The sequence below is a fragment of the Grampus griseus genome, assembly GCF_964374135.1.
Source record: "Grampus griseus genome assembly, chromosome: 8".
Classification (NCBI taxonomy): domain Eukaryota; kingdom Metazoa; phylum Chordata; class Mammalia; order Artiodactyla; family Delphinidae; genus Grampus; species Grampus griseus.
The window spans coordinates 104,296,237-104,319,634 of NC_139002.1; the positions used below are offsets into that span (position 1 = coordinate 104,296,237).

General features: G+C 51.5%; 1 protein-coding gene across 1 annotated transcript; it reads left to right on the plus strand.

The window, feature by feature from the left end:
- The first annotated feature begins 12,635 nt into the window (after positions 1-12,635).
- Positions 12,636-22,093, plus strand: PELI3 (pellino E3 ubiquitin protein ligase family member 3). The gene is made up of 8 exons (XM_082659608.1): positions 12,636-12,749; positions 13,899-14,051; positions 14,592-14,663; positions 16,766-16,895; positions 17,492-17,593; positions 18,391-18,585; positions 18,903-19,091; positions 20,497-22,093. Exons 2-8 carry the CDS (start codon positions 13,900-13,902, stop codon positions 21,064-21,066), a joined length of 1,410 nt encoding a protein of 469 aa, XP_082515734.1. The 5' UTR covers positions 12,636-12,749; position 13,899; the 3' UTR covers positions 21,067-22,093.
- Positions 22,094-23,398: the final 1,305 nt, after the last annotated feature.

Below are 23,398 nucleotides of genomic sequence, written 5' to 3' on the forward strand. Positions count from 1 at the left end.
ATCCCAGCAGTTCGAGTGGTAATGCCGTTGGGTCCGCCTGCCCTCCGCGTGGAGACGCTGAGGGAGGGCCAGTCGTAGGGCAGTCACTCTTCCAGTGGCCCGTTAGCCCGCAGCTGGGACAGGGCTTAGAAGGTGGTCGGGGATTGGGACATTGGCGAGCCCAGTGGCCTTCTTTTCCGCATTTGAAGCAGGCCCCCGGCGGGGTTGCCCTTTGCGGACCCCGTGGATGCTGTGATCCATGGGAGATGGCCGGCCTTAGGGCGGCTACAAGAGCTTGGGTTTGGAGGGCCACCTTCTGGTGCGTCCGAGCCTGTCGGCTGGATTTCGCCAAATCCTCACGGCCATTATAGACTTTAAAGGCCATTCTTACCAGATCTCGAATAGGGGTTTGAGGGCCGTCTTCTGCCCGTTTTAATTTCTTTCGGATGTCCGGGGCTGATTGGGTGATAAAATGGGTGGCTAGGACCGCTGCCCCTGCCGGGGTGTCGGGATCCAGCCGGGTGTAGAGAGTTAAGGCCTCTGTAAGGCGATTGAGAAAGATAGCTGGATTTTCGTTAGGTTCTTGGGTTATCTCTTTTAGTTTTTCAAAATGGACTACCTTATGACCGGCAGCCTGCATGCCAGCCAGGAGGCACTGGATCATGAGGTCGCATTAACGACGGCCATCTTGGCCATCCTGATAAGTCCAGCCTGGATCGGTGCCAGGTACGGCAGTGGCTCCGACAGGCATGGAGCTGTCGGTAAGGTGAACCTGATCTGCATGGTTTCGGGCAGCAGTTTGAATTCTTTCCCTTTCGTCAGGGGTTAAGGTAGAGGACAGAACCACAAAGATATCGTGCCAGGTTAGATGGTAAGCTTGAGATAAATAGCGAAATTCTTTGATGTAGCGGGAAGAGTCGGCAGAAAAGGAGCCTAATCGCTTTTCTATTTGAGAGAGATCTTGGAGAGGAAAAGGGACATGGACTCTGACCAGTCCTTCCGCTCCTGCTCCTCTCAGAGGGCAGAGGAGATTTGGATCTTGGGAGTCTTGAGAGCGTGTAAGCAAGGGGCGTGGGAAGAGAACTCGTTGAGGGAGGCGGGGGAGCGGTTGGAGGGGCCGGAGCGGGTTCGGGAGGAGGAGGGACCGCTTCAGGGTAGGGTGGAGGTTGGAGAGGAGTTCTGAAGGGGGGAGTGGTAAGAGATTCAGGAGGGTCGGTTAGTGGGGAGGAATCCAAGGGGATTGAGGTTTTGGATGGAGGAGATGTTTGTTTGGCAAGGAGGATTTGAGAGGTAGAACAATTGACGCAAAGGGAGGGGCGGGAGCGCAAATACCAGAAAACCTGGACATAGGGGACCTCAGACCATTTGCCCGTCCTGCGGCAGTAATTATTTAGATCACGGAGGATGTTAAAATCGAAAGTCCCTTCAGGAGGCCATTTGGATTGATTGTCTAGAGGATATTGTGGCCAGGCCACAGTGGAATAGAAAATAAGCCGTCGGCGACGGAGATCTTGGGAGAAACCGAGGGCTGTAAAATTGGCTAGGAGACACCCCAGGGGCGTCTTAGGATCTGGTTTCGATTGTGATGTTCCCATGACCCCCAGTCTGTCCTTGAGTGAATGGAGAGGGAGAGAGGCGTCCCTGGTCTCAGTCTCCAATTCACGGCAGGTCGGAGGGCGGTCAGGCGATTGGGACGTCTCCACAATCACCCGAGGCTCGGCGGGTCGGAGAGCGGTCAGGCAATTGGGACGTCTCCACAGTTGCCCGAGGCCCGGAGAGAGGACGGAGGAATCCCTGACGCGGCCGCGATTAAGGACAGGGAGTCCGGTGGGCAGGCACTCTGAGGGTCGGAGGGAACAAGGGAGGGGGACTTACCCCGTTTTCTGCCGGATCGGGTGGATGAGTAGAGGTTCCCTGGTTGTCTCCTGGGGGAGGGGAGGAGCGGCCCGCCCGGTAACCCGCGGGGCTTGGTACCCCCTCCCGGGTTTCGGCACCAAATGTAAGGTCGAATCTTAACAAACAGCACCACGAAACAGAGGAAAGCTTCAAGTGAGCTTTATTAGGGAGCGCTCCCGGGCAAGGTTCACTGGTCCGAGAGAAAGGGGGCCAGAGAAGTCGCGCCCGGGCGAGGCTTGGGCAAGATTTTATAGGGGAAGAAGGGAAAGGGGTGTGGTGAATCCGGGAGGGCGCAGGGTATTCCTTATTTGGCGGTCTTTTCGGGTATCCTGGGGGACCGTTAGTCCCGCCCCTCGAAAGGCGGGAAGGCTGGGCTGGGTTCAAAGTCCCCAGGTCAGTTCCTGGAACTGGGTGGTCCGGAATGTCTCCAGGGCAGTTTCTGGAACTGGGTGGTCCGGAATGTCGCCAGGGCAGTTTCTGGAACTGGGTGGTCCAGAGAATTTCTTTCTGATGCAAACTGTGAATCTGATTGTGTTCCCCTGCCTCGGGCCAGTTGGCCTTACAAGTAGTTGTAAATACAATGTAAATAGTATGTAAATAGTTGCTGGTGCAAGGCTAATTCAAGTTTTGCTTTTTGGAACTTTCTGGAATTTCTAAAAAACAAATATTTTCAGTTCCAGATTCGATGTAGAATCCAGGTTGGTCTTTGTCCCTGTTCCTGGCACAGAGCTCCTAAAACCCTTGGAATTTCCTAAGTGATAAGAGCCATAAAGGTGAAAGGAGAGCCTTTTGTTATTCATAATAATCCCCTTTCAACAACTGGTGACTTTATGTTAATGAGGTGATTTTCTGAAAACCTCTAGGTAACCAGAGGATGGTGACTGGTTGCCAGGGAAACCAACCACGTGACTAGAGGATTGGAACTTTCAGACCCATCCCCCAACCTCTGACCTCTGGGGAGGGGAAAAGGGATAAAGAGTTGACTTAATCACTGATAGCCAATGATTTAATCAATCATGCCTACTTAATGAAGCCTCCATAAAAACCCAAAAGGACAGGGTTCTGAGAACTTCCTTTTGGTGAACGTGTGCAGCTGCTGGGAGGGTCTTGTCTCTGGAAACTCCATGGCCCATCCCCATACCTTGCCCTGTGCAATCTCTTCCTTCTGGCTGTTCATTTGTACCCTTTGAAATATTCTTTGTAATAAACTGCAATCGTATAAGTAAATTGTTTTCCTGAGTTCTGTGAGCAGTTTTAGCAAATGATGGAACCCAAGGAGTAGGTTGTGGAAACATTTTATTTTTATTTTTTAAAGTTTTTTTTTTGAATTTTATACAGCAGGTTCTTATTAGTCATCTAATTTATACATATTAGTGTATACACGTCAATCCCAATCTCCCAATTCATCACACCACCGCCCACCCCATGCCGCTTTCCCCCCTTGGTGTCCATACGTTTGTTCTCTATATCTGTGACTCAATTTCTGCCCTGCAAACCAGTTCATCTGTACCATATTTCTAGGTTCCACATATATGCGTTAATATAAGATATCTGTTTTTCTCTTTCTGACTTACTTCACTCTGTATGGCAGTCTTTAGATCATCCACGTCTCTACAAATGACCCAATCTCATTACTTTTTATGGCTGAGTAGTATTCCATTGTATATATGTACCACATCTTCTTTATCCATTCATCTGTCAATGGGCATTTAGGTTGCTTCCGTGACCTGGCTATTGTAAATAGTGCTGCAATGAACATTGGGGTGCATGTATCTTTTTGAATTATGGTTTTCTCTGGGTATATGCCCAGCAGTGGGATTGCTGGGTCATATGGTAATTCTATGTTTAGTTTTTTAAGGAACCTCCATACTGTTCTCCATAGTGGCTGTATCAATTTCCATTCCCACCAACAGTGCAAGAGGGTTCCCTTTTCTCCACACCCTCTCCAGCATTTGTTGTTTGTAGATTTTCTGATGATGCCCATTCTAACTGGTGTGAGCTGATACCTCATTGCCTCATTGTAGTTTTGATTTGCATTTCTCTAATCATTAGTGATGCTGAGCAGCTTTTCATGTGCTTCTTGGCCATCTGTATGTCCTCTTTGGAGAAATGTCTATTTAGGTCTTCTGCCCATTTTTGGATTGGGTTGTTTGTTTTTTTAATATTGAGCTGCATGAGCTGTTTATATATTTTGGAGATTAATCCTTTGTCGGTTGAATCGTTTGCAAATATTTTCTCCCATTCTGAGGGTTGTCTTTTTGTCTTGTTTGTAGTTTCCTTTGCTTTGCAAAAACTTTTAAGTTTCATTAGGTCCCATTTGTTTATTTTTGTTTTTATTTCCATTACTCTAGGAGGTGGATCAAAAAATATCTTGCTGTGATTTATGTCGAAGAGTGTTCTTCCTATGTTTTCCTCTAAGAGTTTTATAGTGTCCAGTCTTACATTTAGGTCTCTAATCCTTTTTTTCTTTTTTTTGGGGTACGCGGGCCTCTCATTGTTGTGGTCTCTCCCGTTGCGGAGCACAGGCTCCGGATGCGTAGGCTCAGCGGCCATGGCTCACGGGCCCAGCCACTCCGCGGCATGTGGGATCTTCCCGGACCGGGGCACAAACCCGTGTCCACTGCATCGGCAGGCGGACTCTCAACCACTGCGCCACCAGGGAAGCCCTCTAATCCATTTTGAGTTTATTTTTGTGTATGGTGTTAGGGAGTGCTCTAATTTCATTCTTTTCCATGTAGCTGTCCAGTTTTCCCAGCACCACTTACTGAAGACACTATCTTTTCTCCATTGTATAGCCTTGCCTCCTTTGTCATAGATTAGTTGACCATAGGTGTGTGGGTTTATCTCTGGGCTTTCTGTCCTGTTCCATTGATCTATATTTCTGTTTTTGTGCCAGTACCATATTGTCTTGATTACTGTAGCTTTGTACCATAGTCTGAAGTTAGGGAGTCTGATTCCTCCAGCTTCGTTTTTTTACCTCAAGACTGCTTTGGCTATTCGGGGTCTTTTGTGTCTCCATACAAATTTTAAGATTTTTTTGTTCTAGTTCTGTAAAAAATGCCACTGGTAATTTGATAGGGATTGCATTGAATCTGTAGATTGCTTTGGGTAGTATAGTCATTTTCACAATATTGATTCTTCCAATCCAAGAACATGGTATGTCTCACCATCTGTTTGTGTCATCTTCGATTTCTTTCATCAGTGTCTTATAGTTTTCTGAGTACAGGTCTTTTACCTCCTTAGGTAGGTTTATTCCTAGGTATTTTATTCTTTTTGTTGCAGTGGTGAATGGGATTGTTTCCTTCATTTCTCTTTCTGATCTTTTGTTGTTAGTGTATAGGAATGCAAGAGATTTCTGTGCATTAATTTTGTATCCTGCAACTTTACCAAATTCATTGATTAGCTCTAGTAGTTTTCTGGTGGCATCTTTAGGATTCTCTATGTATAGTATCATGTCATCTGCAAACAGTGACAGTTTTACTTCTTCTTTTCCCACTTGAATTCCTTTTTCTTCTCTGATGCTGTGGCTAGGACTTCCAAAACTATGTTGAATAATAGTGGTGAGAATGGACATCCTTGTCTTGTTCCTGATCTTAGAGGAAATGCTTTCAGTTTTTCACCATTGAGAATGATGTTTGCTGTGGGTTTGTCATATATGGCCTTTATTATGTTGAGGTAGGTTCCATTTATGTCCACTTTCCAGAGAGTTTTTATCAAAATGGGTGTTGAATTTTGTCAAAAGATTTTTTTGCATCTATTGAGATGATCATATGTTTTTGTTTTTGTTTTTGTTTTTTTTGTGGTACACGGGCCTCTCACTGTTGTGGCCTCTCCCGTTGCGGAGCACAGGCTCCGGACGCGCAGGCTCAGCGGCCGTGGCTCACGGGCCCAGCCGCTCCGCGGCGTGTGGGATCTTCCCGGACCAGGGCATGAACCCGTGTTCCCTGCATCGGCAGGCGGACTCTCAACCACTGCACCACCAGGGAAGCCCCCAACTGCCTTTTGTAGTGGACACATTTAGGTCCAATCCATGACCTTGATGTTCCCCCATTCTCTGAAAATGCACCTCCAATCCATGGGGTTGGACCCAGCAACTATTTTTATATGACGTGATCCTGCCTATCTGTAGTTGACTGGCCAGGAGCGAGCATCTCACCCAAGCTGGGCCAGAGTTCCTCCCCTTGTGATTTTTCATCAAAAGTTAGGAATTCTATTCTCAATTTGGACTGGCTTCCTGAAAGGAGAAGATATCAAAACTTGGGAGATGTGGAGCAGCCACTTCCTACCTCAGAACAAGTATGTTGGTTTGAAGGGAGGGAAGAGTGATGCCAACATACAGAGAGACAAAGAGACAAAAAGTGGGGAGAGACGGTTCCTTTCAGGTTCCTGCTGTCTGTTGCCACTCCTCAGGAAGAACTGCTTTCAGGTTTCTAAGGGTGTCTGTCAAGGTTCTTAATTTCAAGTACAGAAGCCAATTCTGGTCAACCTAAGCAGGAAGAAAATTTATGAAGGATACTCAGTAACTCACAGGATCTCCAGGCTGTTCAGGGAACTAGGCACAGTAGCTAGGCAAGTGGGAACACACCCAAAATCGTGACACAGAACTGGTCCTAAGAATACACCACTGCCCACGCTGGGCATAGCATCTTCACCACTGGCACCGCTGGCGGAGGGCTGCAGATTCTGCCGTTGGAAATACTTTTACTGCTACTTCTGAAATTGGACATAGCCACTGTCTCCTCCACATCTGCTTCTTTAGGAAATAGCCTCTGATTCAGTCTGAAGCAGATGCCTCTGCCTGGAAGAATCTAAGACATGTGTCTGCACCCTAGATGCAAGGGATGCTGGGAAAGGGAATACCTGGCATTTTCAACCTTTATAGTTGGAACTAGTCTCTGTCTCATCAAGTTGGGTTCACACACACACACACACAGGAAAAGGTTTCAGATTATGGACAGCCAAAAATATATCAAATGTCTCTCACACTAGGATTCTGTAATACCCTGTTGCATCTAATTATGGAATCTCTCCTCTTTTTTTTCCTCCATATACAACCCATAAATAATACAGAAATTGGTGCCAGGAGTGGGGTTTGAAAGTAACAATCATAAAAACTATGGAACTGTCCAAATATGGTAGAGGCTGAGTTGTAAGTAGGGATAATTTTCATGACCTAGGATGGAAGTGGCAGTTCTTGTATCCAGTGGCAAAGCAGTTAGTTCAATTATCCCCCAGTGTCTCTTGAGACTTAGGTCAGGTGCCCACCAAGGGTGAAGCTTTGGCATAGCAAAACCAGTTTTCCATGATTCTCCAACTCTACAGCAGAAAAAAGCTATCTCTGAGTCTCCATTCCAAATTCCCAACAGACATAATGTGATTGGCCCAGCCTGGGTTACGTTGGCACCCCTATTCCCTTTAGCTGTGGCCAGGGAATGATATCACAAAGATAAACATGATTTCTGGGGATGCAGCACTGGGGATTAAGGGATTAGGGAGAAGTAGGTTCATTGGTGTGACCCAAAGCAAGTACTTAATAACACTGTTGATCAGTGGGTAAATAAATGAATAAATCAAGCTATCGACATTTGAAGCTCTAGGGGCCCTTCTTATCCCTTCCCATAGCTTTTCTTCTGTCTGTGCACCTGCTGTCACTGGCTTCCTCAGCTCCTCTTCACTCACTCTGGCCATGGCTATCTCAGCCTCACCAGCCTCCTCTACATCCTGACTTTTCAGCTGGAACAACTCCCTACCCATTCAAATTACAGAATGTGAGGGTTTGATTGAACCAACTCTTCTTTTTTCTTTCTTTTTTAAAATAAATTTATTTATTTTATTTTATTCATTTTTGGCTGTGTTGGGTCTTCGTTGCTGTGTGCAGGTTTTTCTCTAGTTGCAGCGAGCAGGGGCTACTGTTCATTGTGGCGCATGGGCCTCTCATTGTGGTGGCTTCTCTCGTTGTGGAGCATAGGCTCTGGGTGCGTGGGCTTCAGTAGTTGTGGCTCACGGGCTCTAGAGCGCAGGCTCAGTAGTTGTGGCGCATCGGCTCAGTTGCTCCGCGGCATGTGGAATCTTCCCGGACCAGGGTTTGAACCCATGTCCCCAACAATGGCAGGCGGATTCTTAACCATTGAGCCACCAGGGACGCCCCTGAACCAACTCATCTTATTTTTAACATTTTTATTATAAAATACAATAAACAAACCAAAAGCTCACACAACATAAATGTAGAGCTTAACAAACATTAAACGAGCACTCAGGTGAGTGCCACTCTGTCAAGACACCAAACAGCAACCTGGACAGCACCCCAGACAGCACCCCAGAGCGCCCGCTGTTCTCCTTCCAGCCTGATTTTCAGGGTGTTAACTTCCTTGCCTTTCTAATTAGTTTTACCACCAAAGTAAGCATCTTGAACTGACATAGCTTAGTTTGGACTATTTTTGAGATTTATATCAATATAATTATAGAGTATGATTATATAATTAATATAATCAATATAATTATATAATTATAGAGTATGAATTCTGCTGTTTAGCTTCTTCTACTCAATGTTATTATTTTTTGCTTGTTTTGTTTTGTTCTATTTTGTTCTTTTTTAGTAAAAGCTATATTGAGATATAATTCACATATCATACAATTCACCAATTTAAAGTGTACAGCTTAGTGGTTTTGGGTATGTTCATGGATACATGTAACCATCACCACAGTCAATTTTGGAACATTTTCATTACCTCAAAGAGAAACTCATACCCTTTAGCTATCACCCCTCATTCCACCATCCCTCCCGGGCTAAATGAGCACTAATCCACTTTCTGTCTATAGATTTTCCTATTTTGATATTTCTTGTAAATGAAATCATACAATATGTAGTGTTTTATGACTGACTTCTTTCACTTAGCATAATGTTTTCAAGGTTGTAGCATATATCAGTACTTTGTTCCTTTCTATGGCTGAATAATATTCCATTGTATAGATATACTACATTTTGTTTATCCATTCAACAATTGATGAACACTTGGGTTGTCCACGTTTTGGCTATTATGAATAATGCTACCATAAATATGTGTGTAAAAATTTTTGTGTGGGCATATGTTTTCATTTCTCTTGGGCCTATCCCTAGGAGTGGAGTTGCTGGGTCACATGGTAACTATGTTTAACTGTCGGAAGCAATGCTGGACTATTTTCCCAAGTGGCTGCAGCATTTTACAATCCCACGGTCAGTGTGTGAGGGTGCCGATTTCCCCACATCCTGACAACACCTGCCTGGTTTTTTCCTAGTCTATGTGTCATCCTTTCCTGTTGGAAACTGAAGATTTTAGATAATATATTGTGGCACCTTTGCATTTGCCACCCCCCAAGGGCTTACTATTGTTATTTGCTTGTTTAGTGACTGGGTGGATTATTTTAGTAAAGTCCATCCCCCTTTCCCACAGCCTGAGTTTAAAGCCTCTGTCCTTGGTCCTCAGTCTGCATGCCCACCGCAGTCACCTAGGATGACTGATTTGGGCAGAGCTCTCCTTGACTGACTCTCCCTGACCACACCCAGCTGTTAAACTCCACTCATTGCCAGCTGAGTTCTCTATTGTTTTCAACAATGTCCTAGAACATAAATTGTTCCACAAGCTGATCCAATCAAGTTTGGACTCTGAAGGAATAGGGTTTGGATCCCTAAATCTATCTGAGGGGTCTGTCTTTTCCCAGCCCCACGCTTCTATCTACAACAAGGCCTCAAAGGCACAGCTCAGCATCTTAGCTCTTCCTTATCCATTCCTCTGCAAATCTCTTAGCCCAGAAAGCGTTTGTTGTTGGTTTGTTTGTTTGTTTGTTTTCAACATCCTTTCTCAACTAGATGCACAAATACTCTTCCAAACTGTTTATGCCAGCCCCTATCTCTGGGCACTTGAACCCAAGAATTGAAGAAATACGGGCTGTATCTTGTTCCTTTCTTTGTCCCCTTTTTAAAAAGCAATAGGGTTGGGACTCCCCTGGTGGAGCAGTGGTTAAGAATCTGCCTACCAATGCAGGGGACACGGGTTTGAGCCCTGGTTCGGGAATATCCCACATGCCGCAGAGCAACTAAGCCAGTGCGCCACAACTGCTGAGCCTGCGCTCTAGAGCCCACGTGCCACAACTAATGAGCCTGCATGCTGCAACTACTGAAGCCCACATGCCTAGAGCCCGTGCTCTGCAACAAGAGAAGCCACCACAATGAGAAGCCTGCACACCGCAGCAAAGAGTAGCCCCCACTCGCCTAAGACCCAAAGCAGCCAAAAAAAAAGAAGCAATAGGGTCAAGATCTAGATTGAAGAGAGAAGGGAGGGGCTGAACAAAAAGGTTTTCAAAACAATACTGCACATTTTTATCCCACTTCAGGAAGGTACTATTATTATTCCCATTTTATAAATACAGGAAGTGATGCCTAGAGAGATTAAGAAGCTGGAGTTCTTTTTTTTTTTTTAATATTTATTTATTTATTTGGCCGCACCAGGTCTTAGTTGCGGCACACGCAGGATCTTTTAGTTGCGGCACGTGGGATCTGGTTCCCTGACCAGGGATCAAACCCAGACCCCCCTGCATTGGGAGCACGGAGCATTTGCCACTGGACCACCAGGGAAGTCCCGAAGCTGGAGTTCTTAGGACAGAGCATGGGCCTTAGAGCCAGAAGCCAAGGCTGGGACTTGAGATTCTGTGTCTGTTGGTGGTGTTCCAACTCACCCTTCCTCTCCCTGACCTGGACAATGCAATGCTTCAATCAGGCTCATCACGTGCTCCCAGAGGTCCCTCCTGGTCTGGCTGTACCCACCATGCAGCTCCAAGCCCAGTGCTCTACCACAGGAGAAATCTCTGCCTCCTGGGACAAAGCCTTGGAACTTCTCTTAGCCCTTCCTGCAGTCTGGTGTCGGGTCGTAGCACGGGGGCTCTGGTCAAACGTCAGTTCCATACTTGCCTGGCTGTGTGACCTGGCTGCCCACCCCCACCCCAGCCTCACTTTTCTCATCTGTAAACTGGGAATTCTAACAGTAATTCAGTACGTGTTCACAGAGGGCCTGCTCTGGCAGAAAATGTGCTGGAAGCTGGGAGTGCAAAGGGGAGTAAGACTGTTGCAGTGTCCCTGTGTTCTATTATGGCTGTGCATACCTGGCATGCAGGTGGGCATACTGTAGGCAGTCAGGGATGGAAGCTACCCTGTGGTGCAGGATTTGTATGACCTGCTGCCGGCAGCTCAGCAGTCCAGCCTGCCCTGTGGTGGCCTCTCAGGGAGTTTCTCTTTGATTAATGACTGCTTTTGTCCTCAAAGGGTGTGCTGTCAGCTGCTTTCTTGTTTCATCTGGCTGTTGGGGCCCCAGAACAGTTGGCAAAGCAGTTGGTATCTTGGACTATTTTTAGGTGGCGGAGTTAGTGGGGTGTGTGGATGTGGTGGGGCCCAGGAGGAGTCTTGGAGACGGGCAGCTTCATAAACAACAAGTTGGGGAGACGGAGGGGAAGTGTGCCCCCTCTCAGGAATGTGTGGGCAAACTTTCACTTATCCTTCTTGACTGGGGCCAAAGGTGGCCTCCTCTGTGCAGCCTTCCTTGATTTCCTCAATAAAACATGCACTCCAAAGATGCAAATGAAAGGTCCACCCTCTGGGCTTCCCCCAGCTCTTGGTTATAGTTCCAAACAGATCAAGAGATAATGAGCTCTAGGGGTCTTATCTGATGCATCTCTGGGTCTCTCTGGCTCTGCACCTCTGAGTGCTGTCCAGCCTTCCCAAGTCATAACAACAAGGTATAGAAGTTAGGAGTCCGGACTTTGGAGTCACATAGCTGAGATCCACTCTTGGGCCCTTTCTAGGAAAATAACCACGACCAAGTCAGGCTCCTAAATCTCTGTTTTCTCATCTGTAAAATGGGTGATTATAGTGCCTGTCTCCCAAGAATTAAAGGGCTTATTTTGTTCAAAGCACAGCACATAGCACCTGGCACAGACTGACAGACGAGATCTCTTGCAAGCCCAGGACCGGAGGGGACTGCAAATCCCCAAAGGTCTCCATCCCCTTTGCGGCATCTCAGGTAGTGTGTGCAAGCTGGCGGGAGAGAGAGAGGAGTTCCTAGACACCTGGGGGGCCCCGAGTCAGCCGGAGGTTGCTCAGCGAGAAAGCAGCCGAGCTTGGTGGGGGAAGACAGGTCTGCTACTGGAGTCAAACGCGGCGGCTTTCCTCTCCTTCCTGCTGACGCACACCCCCTCCTCCGCCTCCTCTAGTATTTTCCTTCTCTCTCCTTCCCGCCCCTGCCTCTCTCCTCTAATTCCGCAGCTTCCCCATCTGGGAGGCGAGTTCTCGGGCAGGAGGTGGAGAGTCCCTGGCCTAAGGTGGGGAAAGAAGCCTCCAGTCCAGTGGGAAGGTCCTAGACCGCGGTGGGGGAGGGGGCGCCAGGGTCTCAAGGAGAACTCGGGAGTCCCCAGAAATGAGGGCGGGGTCAGGGGAGCCCGAACTGGGGGAGGGGTCTCGTAGACTACCTAAGAGTCCCAGAGCTGGCGAAGTTGGGCGGGGGAGTTCCTAAAATAGAGTGGTGGGCGGGGCTTCCAAGGGCCCGAAGGCGGGGCCATATAAGGGGCGTGGTTTCCTGCGAAAGGGCGGGGCTCCGCCGACTGGGGAAGAGCTTCGCCGCAAGGGGCGGAGTCTTGAGTGGGGCGGGGCTTACACGGGGCGGGGCATAAGGACAGGGGGCGGAGCGTGGCTGTTGGCGCCTGTACCCCTCCCCCGGCTCCGGGTGTCTCCGTGACGAGGCAGCGCGGAGCCGCCGCGGGCCGGGCCCATCCCGCCGCGGCAGCCCCAGGGCCGAGCAGGAGGGAGGCGCGGAGGGAGAGGCGCCAAGCGGAGGCCGGAGCTCGGCCAGGTGAGGCCGCCGGGGCGGAGGGGGCGGGGGCTTCGCCGGGCGGGCCCCAGCGGACGCTGGGGGCGTGTTTGAGTGTCTGGGTGGCAGGGGTACTTGGTCTGAGGGCGGGCGCCTGTGGCTCTTTGCGCGATCGCGCCTGCTGTGGCGGGTCGAGGGTGGACTCTGCGCCCGTCCGGGCACTGCCCGCGGGGCTCGGGTTGTGCTGGACTGTGTGTGTGAGGTGTGAGCGCGCGTGTTTGTGTGGAGGGGCCGCCGGGTGTGTATCTGCGTATGTGCTGGGCTGTCATTGTGCCTAACCCGGGCGCGGGGCGCCGGCCTGCCCCGGCGCAGTCCCTCCTGCGCTGGGATATTTTCCAAACAGGCTTCCTGCGGGGACCGGCTCTGCTGCAGCCCGAGCGGGAGGGGGGAGCGCCGCCCCCACAGGCCTCCAGAGACCCGGGCGGCCCGGGGACTGCAGACTGACACCTGAGGGAGGGAGGGGGGTGCACCGGGGAGGGGTCCAGAGGCCTGCCCGCAGGGCGAGGACAAGATGGGGAGACTGGGGCAGATGGATGGGGAGGTAGAGGTGGCCAGACAGGCGGAGATGGGGAGGAGCGTGGGTAGAGAGATGGCGAAAAGGACAGCGGCGGGGACAGAGAGTCACTGAGAAAACAGACAGACAGACAGAGGCCTAGACCGGCAAAGGGGCAGAAAGATTAAGATGGACAGGTAGATTCCAAAAACCTGACAGAAGTGTTACTCAGAGGTCCTGGGGCTGAGAGCCAAACCCAGGAACTGAGTGAAGGATGAGCAGTAAGGGCCCCCAACTCCTGGGGTGACTTTCTTCCAAGCACATCCCAGACTGAGGTCCTGGCCAAAAAGAAGCTTCTGGCCACCCCAAGTTGGTCCATCCTTCTGCCCCTGCCAAATATTCTGACCCTCTGTGCAGCCCCACCCTCTTGGTTCCATCCCATCCATCTCCCTTCCCTGGTATCCCAGCAACCCTGTCAGTTTAGGGGAGGCAGAAGTGAGGTGGTTGCCATAGCAACAGAGTGGGTGAAAGGTCACTCTGTTGTTAGCCTAGGTGGCCTGCAGCAGGCTGGAGCTGGCATTGAGGGGGCTGGGGTGGAAGGCTGCAAAGCTCTTTTTCTCCTCTCCCACTCTGCCCAGAATGGTGTTGGAAGGAAACCCTGAAGTGGGCTCCCCCCGAACCTCAGACCTCCAGCACCCAGAGAACCAGGACTCTTGTGTCCTCTCTTCTCCCAGTGAAGATGCACAGCCAGGGGAGGAGCCCATCAAGTATGGTGAACTCATCGTTCTGGGGTGAGCCTCCCTGGTTCAGGTGGGGCGGGGCACCAGGCACCCCACAGGACAGCCAGACCAAGGGCCCCGGCTCTCCCCACTTAGGGCCTTCTGCTGTTTGTCCCTCCTCACCTTCCCAGCTGAGAGACAAAGTTGACCAAGCCCACCTCAATTCATAATTATTATTTTATCTTCCCATTTTTCATAAATTACTGAGACAACTCTAACTGCCCACCCACGTTTCTGAGCAGAAGAAAGTAACACCAGCTGCCTTTCATAAAGCACCTAGTGTGTGTAGTCTGAGGTGAAGAACTCTGGTTCTCCAGCAAAACTGCTTGGTTCAAATCCTGCCTTGCAAGTTGCTTAACTTCCCTGTGCCTCTGTTTTCCCATTTCCAAATAGGGATGCTAATAATAATACCTCAGAGGGTTGTTGGAAGGAATGAATGAGGTGATTTCTGTAAAGCACGTAGGACAGTGCCTGGCACACACCAAGTGTTCTGGGAGGCAGGCCTGTGCCGAGCCCTTTCATGGACATTATTTCATTTCAATCTTCACAAAGATGCTGTGAGGAAGGAGGTGAGGAAACCGAGGCTCAGAGAGGGGAAGTGACTGGCCCAAGGGCACACAGCTGGTAAGTGGCAGGGCTGGGATTTGGACCCAGGGCTTTTTACTCTAGGTCTAGTGAACTTTTGCTAAGCTACAGCTGACCCTCATGCTACAGATGAGGAAACTGAGGCCAGGAGAGAGGAAGAGACATGAGTTGGTGGCTGAGTAGAGCTCATCCCTTCCTGGTCTTCACCTGACCAGGATCTCTGCACCACCCACCTAGCTCTTGCCCCAGGCAAAAATTCCTCTCCTTCCTCCCCTGTCTGTACCTCCTTTTGGCCTCTCTCTCTACCCCAAAGAAAGTATATGATAAGCTATGTTATCATTGTGATGATTATTTAGAAATAATAATGGCTACTGTTTGTTGACATGTACATGCCATGTACTTTTTTTTCAGTAATAATAATAATAATAGCTAACACTTACCAAGGGCTTGCTATATATATGCCAAACTCTGTGCCAAGCATTTTTAAATGCTTTATCTCCTTTAGTTCTCACAATGAACCTGTGAGGTAGGTCCTGATAAATTAACCCCATGTTACAGAGGTCATATGATAAGCGGGAAAGCCAGGATTTAAGCCAGGCCAGTCTGAGCCCCCAGCCTGTGTCCTGAACTGTCCCACCCCCCATATGTGGGAAGAGCTTACAAGGGCAAAAGTGATGCCCCTCTCAGGGGTGCTTGCATTAGAAAAGCAGCTGCTTCGGAATTCCCTGGTGGTCCAGTGGTTAGGACTCCACACTTTCAAAAAAAAAAAAAAAAAGCAGCTGCTCGATGTCCCAAAGGAAGAGCTGGCATTGCAGCTGAGGGTGAGGCCACTGATGAGGGAGAGCTCAGACCTAAGGGGACAGGCCCTCTTGACTGCCATTTGTTCTCTGCAGGGCAGTGAAGCCCCACACTGGCTGGACATCAGAGCCACCTGGCGAGCACATTGGAAAATACCCATTGACAGGCCCATCCCAAACCTACAGAATCAGAATCTCCATGTGTGAGGCCGGGGAAGATTCTGATTCAAGTGGTCCTCAGCTGTATTTGCCAGCTATTCATCCTTTTCACTTCCTGCCGCCAAACCTTCCATGGCTCCCCACTGCTTATGGAATAAAGTCCGGAATCCTCAGCCTGGTGTTCAGGGCCCTCCCACCAAGTTCATTTTCCCCTGCTGCACTTTACCACCCAAATCATCACTCTGTGATCTCACCAAACCCTTCCAGCCTCAAGGCCTTTGCTCAGGGTGAGCCCTCCTACAGAAAGTCTTCTGCAGAAGAGGCTGGAGTCAGACAGACCCGAGTTCACATCTAGACTTTTCCCACTGACTAGCCTGGGACCTCAGGCAAGTCATTTTATCTCCCTGAGCCTCAATTTTCCTCATTCGTATAATGAGAAGAAAGATACTTGCCTGGCAGGACGTTGCACACGTTCCATTAGGTAATTAATAATGCGAAGCACCAAGAACACGGGAGGCTCCGGTACATGGCAGCGATCAAGGTTATGACTCACTCCATCTTTGCCTTCCACAATCATTCCCTCCGGACGAGAGCTGGAAAGGAAGGTAGAAATTTGATGTGTGTGGCGATATGGAGGTAGTGGCATTGTGGGTCTGTTTTTTTTCTTTCATTCTGGTTTCCGGTAGTACTTGTGATATAATTAATGACAGTTTGCTAAAGGTGAATCCTTTCTAGTTCTTCAAGGCCCAGTATGGGTGTCCCCTCTCTTAGAAACCTGATCCTGGGGCCAGAATTCCCTTCTCCTGTCTCTGGGCCTGGGGCACACTTGGCTTGTGCCTGGATCATGGCAGGTGGCACCCAGGTTCCTTGAAAAACTTAGGGCACAGAACTGACTGTGGTGTGTCACTATACCATGCCAGCACCTGGCACCCGGCCAGGCATGGTTCAGGAATCCAGAAAACACTGGTTAATTGGATGCAAGGCCTTTTGAGGATATTCTGACCCCCACCCCACTCCCCGAAGGCACCAATTGGATAGAGTAGGGTCTTCTAGTTGTGGGTGGTTCTAGGGCTTGTTTATTAAGGTAGGATCTGCCCAGAAGTTGGCAGTTCCTCCTAGTCTCTCAGGGGCTCACTTTCTCTCTCTCTCCCTGCAACCCTTTCTTCTTATCCCTCACATCCACAGCTACAATGGGTGTCTGGCAAGTGGGGACAAGGGCCGCCGCCGAAGCCGCCTGGCACTGAACCGCCGGCCACACGCCAATGGAGTGAAGCCGGACGTCATGCACCATATCTCCACACCGCTTGTGTCCAAGGCAAGCAGCTTGTCCTAGCAGTCCTGGGTGCTGGTCTTCCCAGTCCTACCTGCCCACAGCCCCGCTGGAGCAGGGGAGCCCACTGTGTCTTCACTCACTGCCCCAGAGAAATGGTGCTGGTGGGAGATCCCTTGCCATGTGTTACAGTCTGCACAGTGTTTCCTTGACCACCAGACCCCATTCGTTGGATGGAAGTGGTCAGCATCATTTTAGAGGCGGCCAAGGCTCAGAGAGGGGATGTGACAGTCACAAAGCAATGACAAAGGAAAGGCCTTTGGCTGCAGAGGGTTTGGGTTAGAATTCGGGCTCTGCTGTTTCCAGCTGTTAGAACTTAGGCCAGTTTCTTCTCCTCTTGGAGCTGCAGTTCCCTCAACTGTAAATCGGGAATGATAACCATGCCTCCTTCGGGTGGCTTTAGGGATCAAACAAGGTAACCTGTGTAAAGTGTCAACTGCACAATACACCCTCTGCAAAGGGTGGAGCCGCCCCTTCCCTAGGAAGTGGCCACTGGGCCTTGGGCTCCAGCTTCTGGCTTAGAGGCTCACCCTTCTCCTGGCCACATGCCCGGGAAAGTGACTTCTCCTTTCTGTCACCAGGCACTGAGCAACCGTGGCCAGCACAGCATCTCGTACACACTGTCCCGGAGCCACTCGGTCATAGTCGAGTACACACATGACAGTGACACAGACATGTTCCAGGTATGCTCGGGTGCCTCCACAAGCCTTGGCCACTGGACCACCAGGCCTGGACACTCAGCTCTGCAGGTGTTCCAGGGGGTGGCTCGTGGCCACGGGGCAGGTACTTTGTGTCCTCAGTGCAGTGGATCACTCTTCAGATGAGGAAGCAGGACACCCCAGTGAGGGTTGTTGACTTCCCAGTCACACAGGAAGTCAGTGGCTGGATCAAGATTCAGACCCAAGCCTGGACTCCCACCTGCGGGAGGCATACAGTTTAGGAGTTCAGAGTGTGTTGTGAGAGTCGCACTGCCTGGCTTCTGCTCCCAGCTCCGTCAGTTAGTAGCTGGATGACTTTGGGCAAGGGTCGCTTAACCTCTCTGGGCCTTGGTTTCCTCATCTATAAAGTGGGGCCCATTATAGTCCCACCCCAGGGCATCGTTGGGAAGATTAACTGAGATATTGCACACGAAATGCTTAACATGATATATAGTAAATATTTACCAAAAATTCACTATTTTCTACTAACATCTGAACATTCCCAGACTATGGGTGTCCGTTACCCTTTCACTGTTCTATCCGCAAATCAGCTAGTTTTTAATTGAGTGGGGTGCTTCCAGGAACTGGGGGGGAGACAGAGAAGGAGAAACACAGACACCAGTGATTGGATGTGGAGACCCCCAGGGAGCTGGGATGGTGCTGTCCCCTCCTTGTTTGCTGACCCTGCACACAGAGCAGCTGCTGGGAACCCTGGGATGGGAAGCCCGCAGGACTGACCTGTGCACACAGCATTCCTGTGCCTGCCCTCCCCTCCCTCACAGATTGGCCGCTCCACGGAGAACATGATCGACTTTGTGGTAACAGACACGTCCCCTGGAGGAGGGGCTGCCGAGGGCCCCTCTGCCCAGAGCACCATCTCCCGCTATGCCTGCCGCATCCTCTGTGACCGCCGGCTGCCCTATACCGCCCGCATCTATGCCGCTGGCTTCGATGCCTCCAGCAACATCTTCCTTGGAGTGAGTGAGCCCCCCGGGCAGGGACCAGCACTACATCTGAGAGTGAGCCGAGGGGTAGGCTGGGGAGGGGCAGCATCCTGGGGTGATGGACCAGCCTGCAGTAATCATAACCATGACCTATGCGGGGATTAGCAGCCCCACTTAACAAATGAGCAAAGCGAGGCTCAGAGAGGTCAGGTGACGCCCAAGGTCACGCAGCGCCAATTCTAGTCCTCTCCGGGCCACCTCTGAGCTCGAGGGTAGAGGGGCAGCACTCCTGGCTCGCAGCCTGCTGGGGGCCACTCGGGGATGTGATCTGATCCCACGTGTGGTCCCAGGAGCGGGCAGCCAAATGGCGGACCCCTGACGGCCTGATGGACGGCTTAACCACCAACGGGGTCCTGGTGATGCACCCAGCAGGCGGCTTCTCTGAGGACTCGGCCCCGGGTGTCTGGCGGGAGATCTCGGTCTGTGGGAATGTATATACTCTGAGGGACAGCCGCTCGGCACAGCAGCGGGGGAAGCTGGTAGGTGGCCTGTCCACCCTCCTCCCCACCCCCTCATCCTTCCTGGGTCCTCCCAATCTCCCCTTCCCCCTTCCCAAGCCAGGACAGATGATCTCCAGTCCTGCTGCACAAGGGATCCCCAACAGGGTCCATCTGGGGGCACGTGCCACTTGCACCACAGAGGGGAACAGACCAGCATCTCCAAGTGTAGCCCACATACTACCGGAGGTCCCTGGGGTGATGTGAAGTGGCACCCACACAAACACACCGTGCAGTACCAAGTGGCTTTGAGGATGCCAGCAGCTGAAAAATTCACACCCTCCTATGAGGGTGACACTTGGCCTGTGTGTGAGCAGTTTGTAGCCTGAAATGTTGGCAGTTTGTAACATGTCTGTCGCGTTCACACGGGTTTAGCTTTATTCTCTCCCAGCAGGAAAGGGCCTTGGAGTAGTTCTGACACAGGTGACAGTGAACGCTCCATGTGGTACAGACCAGAGAACTAATGTTAGGGGCTGGGAGAGTCCTAGAGAGACATAGGGGCTTTGCCCAACGTCATGTGGCGAAGATCCTCAAATGGGCCACGCAGAGCTTTTCCTAGGTATGAGCACCTCAGGCAAGGAGATGCCAAACCTCGAGGAAAAGCATGGCTTATCTTTCCAGAGCATCAATTCTATTGGGAGATCTGGGGAAACATTACTTTTTAAAATTATGCTTTTGAACGTTTCACTAGGACACACTTATTGAGCACCTACTATGTTCTGGGCATCGTTCCAAGTGTTTACATTGATTCATGAAAACCACTTGCTATACAGGGAAGTAAAATCCATCTTGAGGATAAGGAAATTAAGACACAGAGAGGATAAGTTACTTGACCAGGGACACAGAGTTAGTCAATACTGAGGCCAGCATTCACACCCCGATGATCTAGCGCTAGAGTCCTTGCTTTTAACCTCAACCCTTAGGACCCCTGCTTTGGGCTAAGTCCCAGCGTTTTGGACAGAGGAGTTTCTGGCCTCTGCCATTAGGGGAGAGCCTGGGAAAATGTTTTAGAAAACTCCCATTTTGGTCCAGGCCTTCTGATTTGACAGATGAGGTGACCAAGGCCCACGTTCCACTGAGTGTAAGGAATGGTGCCTGCCTGGGTGTTTTTTGTTGTTGCTGTTTTTTCGGACAGTGCCTGCCTGGGACCACTTGCCTCCCCTCCCACGTGGCTTCTCAGTCTTTTCTGCTGCTCTGCCCCCACCCTCCCCCCTCCTCTGCCCCAGTCCAACCCCCTCCTCTGCCCCAGCCAACCCCACGGGTCCAGAGTGCTCTCTCTAGGGAGGTTCAGTGGGATGGATGGGTGGCTTGACTGGGGTCACGGCGGCCCAGTGGCAGGGGGTTCAGGAGCCTCTTGGGCAATAAGGCTCTTCTGCTGCCCTTGCAGGTGGAAAACGAGTCCAATGTGCTGCAGGACGGCTCCCTCATTGACCTGTGTGGAGCTACGCTGCTGTGGCGCACGCCGGCGGGGCTGCTGCGGGCGCCCACGCTGAAGCAGCTGGAGGCCCAGAGGCAGGAGGCGAATGCAGCGCGGCCCCAGTGTCCCGTGGGCCTCAGCACCCTCGCCTTCCCCAGCCCGGCCCGTGGCCGCACGGCACCTGACAAGCAGCAGCCCTGGGTCTACGTCCGCTGTGGCCACGTCCACGGCTACCACGGCTGGGGCTGCCGACGCGAGCGGGGCCCCCAGGAGCGCGAGTGTCCTCTCTGCCGCCTCGTGGGGCCCTACGTGCCCCTGTGGCTCGGCCAGGAGGCCGGCCTCTGCCTGGACCCCGGGCCGCCCAGCCACGCCTTCGCACCTTGTGGCCACGTCTGCTCTGAGAAGACTGCCCGCTACTGGGCTCAGACGCCACTGCCCCATGGCACCCACGCTTTCCACGCTGCTTGTCCCTTTTGCGGGGCCTGGCTCACCGGCGAGCATGGCTGTGTCCGCCTCATTTTCCAGGGGCCGCTGGACTAGGCTCCCTGGGGGCCCCCTGCTGCCGCGCCCGCCTGCCCACCCAGGTCCCCCACCTCCTGCAGCCCAGAGGGAGCTCTGCATGTGGGACTCTACCTGCTGGCACATCGCCACACCAGATGGACGGGTTGGATGGATGGTGCCCTTCCCCTCTTAACTCTGGCTCCAAAGGGGGGTCTCTGGGACCCCTACCTTGGTCAGAATGATGGGGCCCTCAGCACCAGCTCTGTCCCGGGCTGATGGAGGGAGGCTCACCCCTACGCCCTGGCCCTTCCTGGGGCATCCCACATCATGCCACCTACACTGTGCCCCTGGGGGAATGAAGGGGCCATGGGCCCCTGACCCCCAGCTTAGGCTGGCTGTGCCCTGAGCCTGCCGACCCAGTTCCAGATAATCACCCTGCTGCTGCCCTGGGTTCCTCTATAAACCTTGCTGCTCAGCTGCCCTCACAAATCCCTCGTGTCCTGCATGTGTGCAACGCCTCCAGCCCCTAAGGGAGTGCCGGGTGGGCAGCAGGCTGGGACCGACATCTGCGGATACCTACTGTGGGCAGGACTCCTTGCCAAGTGGGATCTGGGGACACAGAGACAGAGACAGTCAGACCTGGTTCCCTGCCTGGTAGAGTTCACAGCCTAGTGGATGACAGACCAATTACTGAAGGACAGCATGGCTTCCTGTGTGCTGGGATCAGAGAATCACCAGGAGCTGTGAAGCTGGTCTCACTGGAGGGTAGAAAAGTGAGGAGTGAGAGAGGCTTCACTGAGGAGGTGCATAAGGGCTCCGCCTCGTTGGACTGCTGGGAATCCCCACAGGAAGGATCCACAGGAAGTGGTGGGGGGGTACTTAAGGCAGAAGGGAGGCCGAGCACAGGCTCAGGTGTAAGTATGCAGGGAACTGAGTGAGAGGTTCAGAGTGGCTGGAGCATGGGCTTCAGGGGGCAGAAAGGTGGCTGGAACGAGATGCTGGTGCCATGCTGACGGGGAAGATGCTGGGTGAAAGTTCCGATTCTCATTTCTGGACAGTCAGGAGTTGAGCAGGGGCGGGGGGGCGGGGAGAGGACTCGTGGTTCCAGAGTGTTGGCTGTGACACAAGGGCTACCATCACCGAATGCCCACTGTGTGCCCTGCACTGTGCTAATGGTAATAATAACTATGTTCATTGAGCACTCACCAGGCACCAGGCTCTGCTTCTCAGAGGTTTTATTATTTAATCCTCCCAGTAACCCAGGGAGGGAGGTGTTACCATTTCTGTTTACAGGGAGATTAAAACACATGCTCCAAGTCACACAGCTGGAAAGTGGCCAAGTCAGATTCGAATCCGCAGCTGACTGCCTAGCCTCAGAGCCTGCCCTCTCCCCATCACACTGGGCTGCTTTCCTTGGACAGGGATGGAGGGGTCTGGAGGGCAACCCAGGTAAGGGGAACAGCATGGGCAAAGGTGTGGCAGGGAAAATGCTTGATGACCAATGAGGTGGGTGTGGAGGAGGCAGAAAAGAGGAATGAAGGCTGGGAATGTTGGGCTGGGGTCTGGTGGGCCTTGGTCGCCATAGAGGCCAAGTCTGAACTGGATCCCTATTCATCTTGGCTAAGTGTCGCCTCTTCCTGAGAGCCAAGGCAAGCTCGGGGTGCTGCTGGGATTGTCCCAGAGCTTTCCTGGGGCAAGCAAGTTGGAAAGACAGGTAGATGGAGGTTCTGGAAATATAAAAATCTGAAGAAGAGGCTCTGAGTACCAGCCTGACCTGGGCATCATCCCCAGTGGAAGACAGAGCCTTAGGGAGTACAGATTCCAAGGGGAGGGACCTGCCCTAATCCACACGGTGGGCTGGAGCCACAGAGAGCAGACCGGGGACTGTTGAGAGGAGAGAGGGCACTTGCTGGTGGTGAGAGGAGGTGATCAGACTCTTGCTTCTAGAGCATCACACTGTCGCAGAGGGGGAGCCCAGATGGGGATGCCGGGGTGGATGGGAGCATTGCAACTACACACACACACACACACACACACACACACACACACACACCCAGAGCAGTAAGAATCCAACTCTTTCTCTCTTCTCACTCTTTTGAGAACCAAACGGGGGAACACTCCCACGCCATTTCTATCAGGGAACCTCAGACTCTCTAGGAGGAGAGGCAAGCAAAAGGCACACGTGCCACACGCGGGAGAACTCAGAGGTGTTGGTGGAGGGGGTCAGACAGCCCTGGTCTTGGTTCAGCTCTACCCCTTTCCAACTCTTGGAGCCTCAGTCTCCTTAGCTGTTAAATGGAATAACAGTCCCTATGTTGCCAGGTGGTTGTGAATGTATGGAGGACACCTGTAACATAGTATGTACTTAATA